Source organism: Myripristis murdjan, chromosome 18 (genome assembly GCF_902150065.1).
Source record: "Myripristis murdjan chromosome 18, fMyrMur1.1, whole genome shotgun sequence".
In the NCBI taxonomy this organism is placed as follows: domain Eukaryota; kingdom Metazoa; phylum Chordata; class Actinopteri; order Holocentriformes; family Holocentridae; genus Myripristis; species Myripristis murdjan.
This window is the reverse complement of record NC_043997.1, coordinates 5,234,361-5,249,528: the sequence shown is the minus strand read 5'-3', so window position 1 is coordinate 5,249,528 and position 15,168 is coordinate 5,234,361. Positions and strand designations below refer to the sequence as shown.

The 15,168-nt window shown below is 43.1% G+C and overlaps 2 protein-coding genes across 2 annotated transcripts; both read right to left on the bottom strand.

Moving 5' to 3' along the window:
• Positions 1 to 2,150: 2,150 nt before the first annotated feature.
• On the bottom strand, positions 2,151 to 3,543 carry LOC115377026 (golgin subfamily A member 6-like protein 1). Its single transcript, XM_030076880.1, has one exon. It carries the CDS (start codon positions 3,541 to 3,543, stop codon positions 2,443 to 2,445), a length of 1,101 nt encoding a protein of 366 aa, XP_029932740.1. The 3' UTR covers positions 2,151 to 2,442.
• Positions 3,544 to 4,935: 1,392 nt separating this feature from the next.
• Positions 4,936 to 14,090, bottom strand: LOC115377025 (butyrophilin subfamily 3 member A2-like; the record flags this gene model as incomplete). Its single annotated transcript, XM_030076879.1, has 4 exons — positions 13,992 to 14,090; positions 13,810 to 13,891; positions 12,210 to 12,551; positions 4,936 to 5,156 (listed from the first exon to the last, which is right to left on the bottom strand). Coding segments are annotated over exons 1-4 (657 nt in total), but the record flags the coding sequence as incomplete, so codon positions are not given.
• Between the last annotated feature and the right edge of the window lie 1,078 nt (positions 14,091 to 15,168).

Sequence of the window (15,168 nt, the reverse complement as noted above, 5' to 3'; positions counted from 1 at the left end):
CTATTAACGATAGCATGCTAGCATGTTGTAACACCAGAACGTAAATTAGGCTCTTTGGTTTGTAGCTCTGTGGAATTAAACTGTGGACATGTTTGTAATCCAGACCAAACCCAAGACTGTATTAGCAAAGCTAGTTTTATCCCCACTTATGTAAGTGACCAGACAAGACAGAGACTGAAGTGGTAAAGATCTAAACTGAATCTTACTAATTTATCAGTCTTAGTTTAGACAGTTCCTTTTTTTTTTTTTTAACTTGACCAAAGGCAAAAACATATGCCTACACATAGGCTTAGTTTGAAATATTCTCACAGTCTAAACAAAGACACATGTCTGTGCATGGTGGCCCGTTCATTTTGCATGTACATCTCCCTTCCACACATTGTGTTTTTTACAGGAGCAGTACACAAGCTCCAAGATGCCAACAGGGGTTGAGGGTAGTGTCATCCAGTCAATCCCAAAGAAGTCTCCCTCGATCTTCCAGCCATGGGCCGTTGGTGGGGGTATATCTGGCTGGACTCTGCAAGCGCCTCCTGTATATGGCTGCCTGGTAGTTTACCTGCTGAGAGTGTTTCCCTAAGGCATCCCTGTTTGGTGGGAGACTTCTGTCTGTGCACTTTCCACCCTTGAACATTTGACCTCTTGCATAGTAGACATCTCTACAGCCTTTCAGGTCACAGAGGACACATGTAAAAGCTTCAGTTGCTTCATACAGTTCTGTTGTGGGTTGAAAAGATGTTCCCAACATCCTTATGTGACACAGTTGTTCTTCGTTGTCACCACAAGACAAGAACCTAGACCAGTGTTTGGGTATTTTCCGTTCAGCTGAATATATTGTATATTTAAGTAAAACTATGCAAGCATCATCTGCAGAATGTACTTACGAGTCCCTGATACCTACAAAACAGAGTATAAAGAATGCAGAACAAGACCGACGAGGAAGAAAAGGATGTCAGTTGACTACAATATATTCAGCTGAACAGAAAATACCCAAACAGTGGTCTAGGTTCTTGTCTTGTGGTGACAACAAAGAACTGCAACAGTTTCTTGTTGTTTTTACATTTTTGTGTTTTTAATTTGTGTTTTAATGCTTCTTGCACTCTTATGTAAAGTACTTTGAATTGCATTGTGTATGAAATGTGCTATACAAATAAATTTGCCTTGCCTTGCCTATTATTAAGTCATGCTTCTGAACAGATCGAGTTACACACCAAAAGCTTATAAACTTGTCAGTTTATGGTCTATTATAAATAAATTACGAAAATTAATCTTGAATATTAGAACAATATGAGAAGATTACATATGAAAATCACAGCACTGGCGATTTTAAGCACCTGAAAAAGAATTTACAGTCTGGTTATACAATTATATTACATAAACGTATTGATGATGATGATGATGATGATGATTCTATACCATACCATTTATTCTCCTAAATCTACGACTTTATTCTCCTCAATCTATAACTTTATTCTCGTAAATTTACGACTTTATTCTCGTAAATCTACGACTTTATTCTCGTAAATTAACGACTTTATTCTCGTAAATTTACGACTTTTTAATATTACGACTTTATTCTCGTAAATTTACGACTTTATTCTCGTAATATTACGACTTTAATCTCGAAATCTCGGATTTTTTTTTTCTCAGTGTGGCCCTAATCCTCCTTCGTACAGGACATACGTGATGAGTCTTATTTATTTATCTTGTTTACCTTTTTGTGTTTGCAATGAATGCAGAAGTCTCTGTCAAGACTCTCAGCCAGACTTCCTCCCTTTCACCTCCTGCAACGCGGTTTTGAGACATCTGACTCTCCCAAATGTAGAGCTTATTGTGGATTTTGATAAAGTGGATCTGCTTTTACTTTTGCTTTTACTTTTACTTTTGTATATTGTTGTATATTGTACACAGGTTGTTCATTGTATATAGGAATGTCATATATTCTTTCTTTTTATCTTTACTTTTATTTATTTTTTTTTTATTATTATTATTATTATCGTTATTATTTTTATTATTTTTATTTATATTTTTATTTTTTACTTGCACAGTGCTGGAGTTGTTGCAATTACATTTCACTGCTGCTGTACCTGTACATTCATGCATGTGACGAATAAATCTTCAATCTTGAAATCTTGAATCTTGCTGCTAATCGAAGAGTATTTCCACCGTTCTGTTGTTTGTGTTCTCCAGTTCCTCACAGGATTTTGACTGGTCCGGCCTCTTTATGGCCTCCAGTAACCCCTCAGTTGCAGCGTGGCCTGATGGTTTTTCCCGAGTACAAAAAGAAAGTGAGCTCGCAGGAACAGCTGGATGCGTGTGACGCTATTTCAACTTCACCTCAAACTCACTCAGCAGCGTCTGTATCTGGTTCAGTACCTCCCTCCCTCTATGCCTGGTCTGGTTCTGCACTCGCCCCGTGGTTCTCCACTTTCCTCTGCTGCTCCTTCAGTTTGTCACACACGTCTTTCCAGTGTTGCTTTTCTTCCTTTTCTTCCCATGAGCTGCTTTCTGTCTGTTTTCTCTCTCCATCAGAAACTGATCTTCTGTGTTGTCACTCACAGATTTGGTCTTTTCTTTGTTTTCAGCAATTTCTCTGAGCTCCATCTCCTTCTCATCTCTCTGTCTCTCTGTTCCCTCCCGCTGCTGTCCGAGTTGCTCTGTCTGGTTCTCCGGTTTCCTCTGCTGTTCCTTCAATTTGTCCAACTCTGCTTTCAAGAGTCCCTTTTCCTCCCTCTCTGCCCGGAGCTGCTCTCTGACTTTTTCTGTCTCTCTCATAGACTTGGTCTTTTCTTCTTTTTCTCTCTGAGCAGTTTCTCTGAGCCTCCTCTCGTTCTCATCCCTCTGTCTCTCTGCCTCCATCAGCTGCAGTCTGAGTTGCTCTGTCACTTCCCTCTGCTCTTCCTTCAGTTTCTCACACTCCTCTCTCCAGTGTTTCTGTTCGTTCTCTTTCTTCTGCAGCTCTTTGTGAAGTTTGGCTTTTTCCACAGGCAGCTCTCTCTTTTCCTCCCTCTCTGCCAGGAGCTGCTTTCTGACTTTTTCTGTCTCTCTCATCTTTTCTTCCTTTTCTCCCTGAGCAGTTTCTCTGAGCCTCCTCTCATTCTCGTCCCTCTGTCTCTCTGCCTCCATCAGCTGCAGTCTGAGTTGCTCTGTCACTTCCTTCAGTTTCTCACACTCCTCTTTCTGGTGTTTCTGTTCGTTCTTTTTCTTCTGCAGCTCTTTGTCAAGTTTGGCTTTTTCCATAGTCAGATCTCTCTGCTGTTCCTTCAATTTATCAAACTCTGCTTTCAAGAGTTTCTTTTCCTCCTTTTCTGCCAGGAGCTGCTTTCTGACTTTTTCTGTCTCTCTCATAGACTTGGTCTTTTCTTCTTTTTCTCTCTGAGCAGTTTCGCTGAGCCTCCTCTCATTCTTCTCCCTCTGTCTCTCTGCCTCCATCAGCTGCAGTCTGAGTTGCTCTGTCACTTCCTTCAGTTTCTCCCACTCCTCTCTCTGGTCTTTCTGTTCGTACTTTTTCTTCTGCAGCTCTTTGTCAAGTTTGGCTTTTTCCATAGCCAGCTCTCTCTGCTGTTCCTTCAAGAGTCTCTTTTCCTCCCTCTCTGCCAGGAGCTGCTCTCTGACTTTTTCTTTCTCTCTCTTTTCTTCTTTTTCTCTCTGAGCAATTTCGGTGAGCTTCCACTTGTTCTCCTCCCTCTGTCTCTCCGCCTCCTGCAGTTGTAGTGTGAGTCGCTCTGTCACTTCCTTCTTTTCTGCCTCAAGCTGCTCTTTGTTTCTCTTAATCAGATCCTGAAGTTCTGTTCTCTCTGTGTACAAACAGAAAAAGGGGATCAGAGACAGAGGCACTCAGTCATTCTGCTGTGACATGAAACGCAGGAAAGCCAGAGGAAGTCCGAAAACATTAAATAATAATAATAATAATAATAATAATAAATAAAAAAACAATAAAATGGAAAAAGAAGAACATGTAAGAGCAGTAAACAAACAAGCATGGAAGGCGCAACCAACCGCTACATTAACAAGGATTTAAGATGTTACATGAGAAACACATGAAATCAGAGAAAAGCAAGCATATCCTGTATTACACACCGAGTTTATTCGTCAGTCATGTCCTCGTCACACATAATGTGACATGTTGAATAAGTGTGGGAGGGTTCAGGGCTCAAGGGGGACGTTGGGATTTGGTTGACTCGCTGTTGCCTGCTTTATTTTACCTCTAGTGAACCAAAGACTGAAACATACATTTACTGTAAATGTTGCAATATAGAGGAATTTGTCTAAGCGTGGACAGGAATGAAGGAAAGAAACTTCTTTTTACCATAAGTGTTGTTTTTTTGGGAAACAGTGGTTCTCCATCACCCCCCCACCCCCACCCTTCTGGCCCCAGTGCCTGGCATCGACTACCAGCCAATATCAGACAGCTGATTCAATGCCCATACATTTCACCTTTGTTTTATTGATGGTGCTATTGCTCTTATTGTTTTTATGATTACCACTTTCATGCCTCCTGTTGTTTTGTTGTTTTATCCAAAAAAGCACCTTGTAAACCTTGTCCTTCTACATTACATCTATATGAACAAACTGAAGAATGCTGTCATTATATCTATCTGAGGAACCCTGACACTAAGAAAGGAGAAGAAAAAAACTTTTTGACTTACTGATTTTGTTTTCTCTCCGTTTATGCAAAACAAAGAGAACAGCCAAAATACTCATGAAGACAAAGATGACAGCAAAGACAATGGCGACGTAGAGAGCAGGACTGTCATATATGTACACAAAGAAAAAATCTGAAATGACAAAAAAGAACAACATGACATTAATATAAAATTAAAATTGGCTGTTTCAAGCTAATAGAAAACCCATTTTACATTTTATAAATCATTTCTGACCTGGGACGTGGATGTGTGTGTCCCTGCTCTGGTTGATGCTGAGCTGCTGAACCCTGCAGGTGAAGCTGTTGTTGTGGCTCTTCTCCACAGTCACTCTGCTGCTGACAGTATAGAGGCCATCAGGACCTCTGACTGTCTCTGGAGCTCCAGCAGAGAGGAGCTTTCCCTCAGCGTCCAGCCAAAACAGCTCAGGCTCTGGGTACCAGCCTTTACTTTCACACTCTAAAACCACTCCACTGCTGCTATTGTGCATGATGATGACAGGAGAGGAGGCAGCACCTGATGAGGAGGGAGAGGAGGACGTACACACTCAAGGACATACAGTATCATCGGTGTGAAGTACTACATACAGATCAGCAGTACAGGCCAAGCAGGGGGAGAATTAATGATTATAACATTGTGACCCTGGAAAAATAAAGGAGGACGCAGGACTCCAAAAATATCTTTCTTGGCTTTTACTGACACATGGTAGTCTACACATACAGAGAGTGAGAGAGAAATCACATGACATGGACTTCTACATATAGACTTCCTGACAGGAAACCCACACCTGGAGCCTAGAGCTCCCTCTAGATGAATAGAAGAAGTCTCAGGATACTACATCCCTCCCCTCTCAGGTCTGCAGACAACACTCACTGCAAGAGAAAATAAGATAAATTAAGCAACATTGCACATAAAATACATTTTACATAACCTTTATAAGCTGAACTCAACTTCAACTTAACTTTTAAATTGTAACTTAAATCTGGGTTTTAAATTTTGAACTTTAACTGAACTTTAAATGCAATATACATAAATGTCTCTTTGACAGCCTAGAATAATTTGGTTTAGCAACTAAATTTAATCATCAGTAGTATTCTCTGCAGAGCTGATAAACCAGTGTTTCCTTTTTTTTTTTTTTTTTTTTTTTTGCTTTTTTCAATGTTAACTACGGCCTATAATAATCAGGAGGGCACCTCTCTCTAATAGAGCGCCTTAAAGGTGGTGTTACTTGTTCCTGCTGCACAGGTGGGGGCTCACTCCCCAACATGGGTGTGTCACTTTTGGAGTCTTCCACAGGGGTTGGAGAGTCAGAGGCCCTGACCTCAGGGGACTGCACTTGTTCTGGCATCACAGGAGATGGGGTGCTCACAACCTGAGGTGTACTGGGATCGGTATCTGGAACACCACTTAGCTCTCTATTCCTGATTTGGTCAACATGTCTCCTCACGACCTGTCCATTCCCAATGAGGACTGTACATGACAGCGGACCTGTGCAGCTCTCAATTATTCCAGGGATCCATTTGGGACTATATCCGTAGTTTCTTGTAAAAACTGGATTCCCAGGTGAAAAACTTCTGAGCTTGGTGCGTTTGTCATGATTAACTTTTTGTTTCCACTGTTTCTTTTCCACCTTAGACTTCAAGTCTGGGAATAACAGGCCAAAGGCAGACCTGGGCCTCCGTGACATCTGCATTTCAGCCGGGGACAAGCCTGTGGTAGAGTGTGGAGTGATTCTGTAACTAAACAGGAATCTGGACACTTTTGCTTCCAAGCTCTCATTTACTCCTTGCATCCTCTTCATCCCCTCCTTAAAGGTCCGCACTGCTCTCTCAGCCAATCCGTTCGATGAAGGATGGAAAGGGGCTGAAGTCACATGCTTTATCCCATTTTTAGACATGAAATCAGCAAACTCAGCACTTGTAAAGCATGTAGCATTATCACTCACCAACATCTGTGGCAATCCATGGACACCGAAACTTTGTCTGAGCTTTTCAATGGTTCCATGAGTAGTTGCTGTTTTCACAGGATACACATCCATCCATTTAGAATGGGAATCAACCAGTACCAGAAACATCTTGCCCAAAAATGGACCCGCGTAGTCCACATGGAGTCGAGTCCAGGGCTTCTCTGGCCATTCCCAGGGATGTAAGGGTGCTGTAGAAGGAGACATGCTATTCTGTTGACACTCATCACACTGGTGTACTTCCCTCTCAACATCGTGATCCATCTGCGGCCACCAGACATATGACCGGGCCAGTCCCTTCATCCTAGACATCCCTGGGTGGGACTGATGCAGCAACTTTAACAGCATTTTCCTTCCTTTCTTTTATTTTTTTTTTTTTATTTAACCTTTATTTAACCAGGCAAATCATTAAGAACAAGTTCTTATTTACAATGATGGCCTGTCAAGAGGCATAAACCTCTTGGGGGAGGGTGGGGGTGGGGGGGCTGTAAAGGAAAGAGGTTTGGTTAGTGGAAACAGGAGAATAAAGTACGGCAAAACAGCATACAGCAAGACATTACACGACAATGCGGACATACAGCAAACAACAACGGTAAGACAGGGTACATGCACGGTAAAGATGACGGCTGTACAGACATACGGTAAGACAAAAAACAAAAAACAAAAAAAAAAAAAAAAAAAAAAAAAAAGCGACAACCAGGCAAAACATGCAGCGGGGCACAGAAACCAGCGGAATAAGTACAACAATATAGACAAACACAGAGAATACAAAGACAGGCAGGGTTAAACAATACAAGTAAGATGCAGGGGAAACACCAACAAGGTACAAAACACCAACTTGGAATACGGTGACAACCGTAACCAGGCTATACATCTACACACTACAGTGAAGGACACAACCACAACCATACAATAAAAATGCAGGGGGGCATTTGGACACAACCATGCGGGAAGACAGGTACACAATGAGCAATGTGAAAGAACAGGCCAAGCAGGTTAACAGGCAGGATGACAAGGTAAACTTACAAGGGGATAAAAAATTTAAAAACATAGACTAGAACATGGAATGAGGAATATTTACAACATGAACAACATATTTACAGCATCACAGTGTGACCTGGGCGGCGTCAGCGGGTATAAGCGTACAACGTGAGGTGGGGGCTGAATTGGATGGCGGAAAGCAATTGCAGGTTTCAGTAAGTATGTGTGAGATGGCCTCCTTGAAGGTCGGGATAGAAATGAAGTTGTCCAGTTTTAGGTGTTTTTGCAGAGCGTTCCAGTCAGTGGCAGCAGCTGATTGAAAAGATGTATGACCAAGGGAGGATCTGGATTTAGGAGTAGTTAACTGTATGTGCAGGGAGGACCGGGTGTTGTATGTGACGGGGAGTCGGTGCAGCAGACGAGACAGATAGGGGGGTGTGCGGTGAAGGAGGGTCTTGTAGATGAGAGTGAGCCAGTGAATATGGCGGCGGGTGTGAAGAGAGGGCCAGCTTACCAGTGAGTAAAGGGTACAGTGGTGGGTGTTGAAGGGGGCATTAGTGGCAAAGCGGATGGCAGAGTGATAGAGTGTGTCAAGTTTTGCGAGAGTGCCCTTGCAAGCGGATCTGTAGATAGTGTCACCGAAGTCGAGTGTGGGGAGAATGGTCATTTTGATGAGAGTGAGTTTGGCGGATGAAGTGAAGACGTGACGATTTCTGTAAAGGAAACCAAGTTTTGCCTTGACCTTAGACTGTAACCGAGAGATGTGGTGCGAGAAGGAAAGTGTGGAGTCTAACCAGGTGCCCAGGTACTTGTAGGTGGGAACGTGCTCCAGGATAGCTCCCTCACAGGTGGAGATGTTTAGTGGAGACAGAGAGGGGGCACCCTTTCGGTGAAACCACATGGCCTTTGTCTTGGAGGTGTTGAGAGACAGTTTTAGATGAGAGAAGGCATGTTGTACCTGGAGAAAGCTATCCTGGAGCGTGGATTGGACAGAGGAGGGGGACGGACCAGAGGCATAGAGTATTGTGTCATCGGCGTAAAGGTGGATGGATGAATTTCCAGCAGCCAGGGGAATGTCATTGATATAGATGGAAAACAGTTGTGGACCGAGTACAGAACCTTGAGGGACACCCTTGGTGACAGAGAGGGGGCGAGAGAGTGAGTTGTCAAATCTTACACGCTGTACCCGGTGGGAGAGATAGTTGGAGAACCAAGCCAGAGAGTGATTGGTGACCCCTATACTGCTTAGCCTGGGGAATAATGACTCAAGCACCCCACAGAACACATCCATCTCGCACACTGAGCTCCAAGCGTTGAGAGCAGTAAGGCATACATTCAGGCTCCACTGTTGAAGGCCATCCTTTTAGCACATATCCATGCACACGTGACAGTGTCACATCTTTAGCTGTCCAATGCCTTACTTGTTCTGTGGTCACTGGTGCATCATCCATTCCATCCAGCATCAGCACCACATCCTCCTCTTCCTCAGCAGGGAATGTTTCTGGCAAGGGAAGCCTACTGAGGGCATCTGCATTTACATGCTGCTTTCCAGGCCTGTATACAATGTGATACTCATAAGCTCTGAGCCATACAGACCAACGCTGAACACGTGGAGACACCATCTGAGGAACAGGTTTAGTTTCATTGAACAGGGAGATCAAGGGCTTGTGATCAGTCACAATTGTAATGTTCCGGCCATAAAGGTATTTGTGGAACCTTTTAATTCCAAAGATCACAGCCAAACCTTCTTTATCCAGCTGTGAGTATTTCTTCTCCACTGGTGCCAAGGTTCGAGATACAAAACCAATTATTTTTTCTGTTCCATCTTCCATCCTGTGGGACAACACTGCCCCCACGCCATATGGTGAGGCATCGCAGGCTAATATTAAAGCCCTCTCTCCAGAATAATGCACCAAAACATCAGCTGACTTCAATAAGTCTTTGGACCTCCTGAAGGCTTCCTCTTGACGGTCCCCCCAGCTCCAAACCACATCTTTCCTCAGCAGATGATGTAAAGGGGCCAGCAATGTGGAGAGATTTGGATGGAATCGGTTATAATAATTCAACAAGCCCAGGTAGGCCTTGAGCTCTGTCACTGTAGTTGGGGTGGGCGCATCAACAACAGCTTTGACCTTGACCTCCACTGTGTGAACTTCTTTCGCATCCACTTTATGTCCCAAAAACTGATCTTCATCAGCCAGCAATGTGCATTTGCTTCTCTTTAATCTGAGACCAGCATCTTCTAACCTGGTCAACACCTCATCCAGGGTCTTGAGGTGCATTTCTCTGGTTTCCCCGGAAACCAGGATATCATCCAGATATACAGCAACTTGTGGTATTCCCTGGAGAACCTCCTCCATGGTTCTCTGGAATATTGCAGGAGCTGAGGATACACCAAATGGTAATCTGTTGTTTGTAAACATTCCACGGTGAGTATTTACAGTTAAATACTTCTTAGACTGGTCATCCATTTGGATTTGCTGATATGCATGACTCATGTCAAGTTTTGTGAACTGTTGCCCGCCAGCTAACACTTGCCATCAAATCCTCTACTTTGGGTATGGGGTACTGTTCCAAGGTGGAGACTCTATTCACAGTCAAATTATAATCTCAACACAATCTACAGTCACCATCCTGTTTGAGCAAAGGAACCACAGGAGCTGCCCACTCAGAATACTTGACGGGAGTAATGATGTTCTCTTTTAACAATCTGTCAATTTCAGCATCAACTTTAGGTTTCATAGCATAGGGAACAGATCTGGGTCTATAAAAGCAGGGAGCTGCATTATCAGGTACATGAATAGTAGCTTTAAATCCTTTTAAAGTTCCCAGCTCTTCTTTAAACACTCCCTCATGCTTTTGTAGCACTTGATCCAGGTTCAGGGATGATGGGTGGTGTGCAGGGTTCTTTATTTCAGCCCAGTCCAGTTTAACATGCTTCAGCCACCATCTTCCTCGTGAGTTTGGACCTGTGCCCCTAACAACTATGATGGGCAATATCTTTTCCTGCTGTTTGTAGTTCACCTTCACATTATGTTTTCCCCAGCACCTTTATCTTTTGCTTTGTATATGTTCTCAACTTCAGGCGAGTTTTCTTCAATGGAGGGGCATTTTTCACTTTTTCTTTGAATGTTTTCTTATTCAGGATGGTGAGTCCACAACCAGTATCCACTTCAAATGTCACTGGTTCTTCATTTAAAGCCATATGCATACCTTGTAGGGTGGCTCCCCCTCCTCTTCATCCTCGCCCAGGACACTGTATAATGGGAATGCCTGTTCCTCCTCCTCACTCCCTTCTGCCACTCTGGGAGAACAATAATGCACATTTCTCTCCTGTGTGAAGCGTCTTCCTCTTCCTCTGGTTCTTCTGTCAGCATTCTTTTCAGCATTGGACTTTTTCTTATTGCGACAAGCTCGGGCAATGTGTCCAGTCATTCCACATGCATGACATTTTTCCTTTTTGAACCGACAGTCTTCAGGTGCATGTTGCAGTGATAACAGTCTTTATCCTTTTCTGCTCTCCCTTGGCTCTCTCTCTTTTGCCCCCTGCTCTCCGATCCACCAGCCCTCACTGCATTACAGGACATGGCTCCTGCCTTTGCCTGCAAATCCTGCACATTTCTGTTGGCAGTCTCCATTGCTTGAGCTAGAGACAGGGCACTTTCAAATGTGAGCTTGCTCTCTGACAATAATCTTCTCTGAATGCGATCATCATTTATTCCAGATACCAGCCTTATGTAACATTTGTGAAAGTGTCTCTCCATAATTACAATCTTGTGCCAGTTTCCTTAACTCAGCCACATATTCAGTTACAGATTCAGTGGGTTGTCTCATTTGTGAATCAAATTTAAACCTCTGGGCAATTTCACTTGGTTTGGGGTTAAAGTGGTTCTTTAATAAAGTTACCAACTGGGCAAAAGTCTTCTCTCCACGTTTTGCAGGACTTAGGAGGTTTCTCATCAAACTATAAGTTTGTGCTCCCACCACACTGAGCAATATGGACTTCTTTTTATCTTCATCAGTGATATCATTTGCAGTAAAAAAGTGTTCCATTATCTCACAGTATTCCTCGCAAGCTTGCACTTTTCCCTCAAATGGAGGCAGGGATCCTATTGTTGCCATCTCACCTGCTTGTCTTCCCCCTTCCACCAAGGTTTTTGTCCACCTGGAGTCCAATCATCTAATCAAGCAATCAATCCATGCACAGGGCCAGGGAGCAGGGCAAAAAAGCGGAAAAAAAAAAAAAAAAAACATTTCTCCAGATTATCCTTGTCGCCAATATAACATTGTGACCCTGGAAAAATCAAGGAGGACACAGGACTCCAAAAATATCTTTCTTGGCTTTTACTGACACATGGTAGTCTACGCATACAGAGAGTGAGATAGAAATCAAATGACATGGACTTCTACATATAGACTTCCTGACAGGAAACCCACACCTAGAGCTCCCTCAAGATTAATATAAGAAGTCTCAGGATATTACAATGATGCTGCTTCAATATGTGCTCTTTACACATTTAGACATTTCTATTCCTCATAACAGCCACTAGGGGTAGACAAGCTACTCAGAAAACACATCATGAGGGAATGAATTCATGCTGGACAATAAACACAGTCCTACTTACCAACAACAAGCTCAACTATAGATTCTCTGTCCAGTGAAGGAATGAAGCATCTGTATTTTCCTTCATCAGAGAGTTTCACTTCAGAGAGTTTCAGTGAAACGTCTCCGTTCTTCAGTTTTTCCATGAACAGAGACGTTCTGCCCTCATAGGACAGATGGTTTTTATGCTCAAGCTCCCAACCGTGACGCCATAGAAGGACAAGTCTGTGGTCCAGGTCAGGTCTCGTCCACTCCACTATCATGTCAAAAGCGTCCACAGCAGGGTCCAGGTGGCACGGCAGGACGATGTCATCACCAACTATCGCCACTATTGGCTGAGGAGGACCAATCAACTGAGACTGACCTGGGGAGAAATAGAGTTTTAGAGATAGAGAGGTTGTTTTTTTTTTGTTTTGTTTTGTTTCCAAGCTCATATCTTCCATGTCAGGAATGGGGTAAAACACAGATTAATGACAATTAGGGTTAATAAATGGTCCAGGTCAATATATGCAGTATACGCCCAGTAGGGGGCGAACAACGTAAACATTTAAAGGAAACATTATTTTCAGGGATTATTTTCACCCTTAAATATAATCTAAATCCAATCACAACCTTTGACCTGTAAACACCAGGGTGTGACTGATATTTCATGTGTGTGTGTTACCTGTAGGAGTGTGTTAGAAGAAGAAAGAAGAAGAAAGACAACAGTGTGGCCAACTCTCTAGAATAAATGACACATGTTGCCTCATTCTGCAACAGATCCACGCCTTCATGATCCAAGAAATAATAATAAACAAAAAATAATCTTCATGAGAGTGATTTGAGGGGAAAAATGGCAGTAGCGCATTGTTTACATTGCTTATGGAGACAGACAGAACATCAGAAAAAGGCTGCCTGCTTCCTCTCACAGCTGTGCAGGGAACTGGGAAACACATGACCGACAAGCTGCAACCCCACTCCTCTGAACACACACAATACTGAGGTGAGGACATCAGAGGAGGGGTGAAGAAGGGGGGTGAGAGCTGGTGTCTGGGCTTAAGGGTAAATTGATAACAGATCAATGTGAAAACCTCCATCATAATTTTGAAGAGTGTCAAAAAGCTGAAATGTGCAACCAGATTCCAGGAAGAACACCTTTTGCAACTGCGTCACATCTGGTTTGTGTTTTCTTCTGCTCTGTAACTGCGCAGCCTAAAATCACCACCCACACACACACACACACACACACACACCCCCCACCCCAGCCCCCATCCCCCCACCAAAAAAAAAAAAAAAAAAAAAAAAAAAATACACAGTTTATAAATACACAAACACTTTGGTAACACAGATACGAGGTTGTGCCCAGTAGCCTTCATATTAGCCTTACATACTAACATTTAACCCTTTATTTTGAGCAGCCTGACAGCTGATATAACAGACCTGTGTAAATTATGTCACTGTTGTTCAACGGAGAATTTTGTTGAATAAAAGACAAACTGTACGCAGCCTCATTGTGCAACAGATCCGCGCCTTCATGATCCAAGAAAGTTTGCTTCATGTTTGATGGCCGTCATGATGCTGATTCCGACTCAGATAAAAAAAAAAAAAAGAAAAGAAAAAAAAGAAAATTATCCATTGCTTACCTTCACACGGAGACAGACTGAACAGCAGAAACAGGCATCCGAGTGATAGAAGAGCTGGTTTGATCATCGCTGCTCCAAACGCCTGAGGATACAGGGAGGAAAATGTTCCAATGCAGCCCGCTGTTTGAAAACACAGCCGACTCTAGCATTAGGATCCGGCTGCTTAAATATCCCCGATTTACCTCAAATGTCATTAAGTAGCACGGCAAGGGGGTCGCGTTCGAAGAATTGCGTCATTAGTTATACTTCCAACATTCAAAAGTTACACCCTTTAATTCCTGGGGCGAAATTCCCCATTCCCCCTTTTTACCCTAAACTCTCCCACAGCTCTCGCCCCACACGCTGTCCAGTGCTGAAACCACTGATCAGGGCGGCTCCGGCGTGGCGCTGTCCAGTGCTGAAACCACTGATCAGGGCGGCTCCGGCGTGGCGCTGTCCAGTGCTGAAACCACTGATCAGGGCGGCTCCGGCGTGGCGCTGTCCAGTGCTGAAACCACTGATCAGGACAGCTCGGGCGTGGCGCTGTCCAGTGCCGGTTCCGTCAGCGGTGTCTGATGAGCTTGCTGAAGATGTTGTTGCTCCGTTCAGTGCTGTTGTAGGCCTACAAGAACGGCTAAAAACTGTGAAATGTTGTCGAAACTTGGCTTTTGACTGGGTCTCAACGTGAGGATGTGGTCAACTTGACTGAATCTCCCTTGTGTCTGTTTTCAGAGGTGCTGACTCAGACGCATGTGATACAGCACGACATCGATGTGGGGGATTGTCCGCCAATAAAATAACATGCGTCAAGAGAACATCTTGAGAAAGAGATTTTTGTTATTTATAACCTATGCGTTACAAAGTGTGTACAAGACATTGAAAGCACATCATCATGTGAATTTCATGTTTACCCGGTAGTACTCATTACATTAAGAAAACTCATTAAATTTCTTGCAATTTAGATCAACAAACAGATAGAGACGGTGGTGGTCAAGTCTCTTGGATTCTGAAGTTAACATATATCTGTTTGCATTTATGAAACTGCTTCAGTGAACATTCATGTCTAATGAACAGGCAAGAAGATCTGAAGTCAGGAAAGTTGTTAAAATAAAGGAGAGTGGACAAGTGTGTATGCAGGTGGGGAATGAGGGTCATGTGTTTATGTGTCTGCATGCATATCTGTATGTTGTAATGTGGTTTTCTGTATGTTTCTTTGTATGTAAGGACTGTGACCTATCTATCTATCTATCTATCTATCTATCACTTTTTCCACTCGGCGTCCTCACACTATCAGCTGATAAATACTCAGTGTTGATTTACTTTTAAAATACATTTCAAAGTCTTAGGCTTGGGGTCAAACAGTCATTTACACATGCTTTG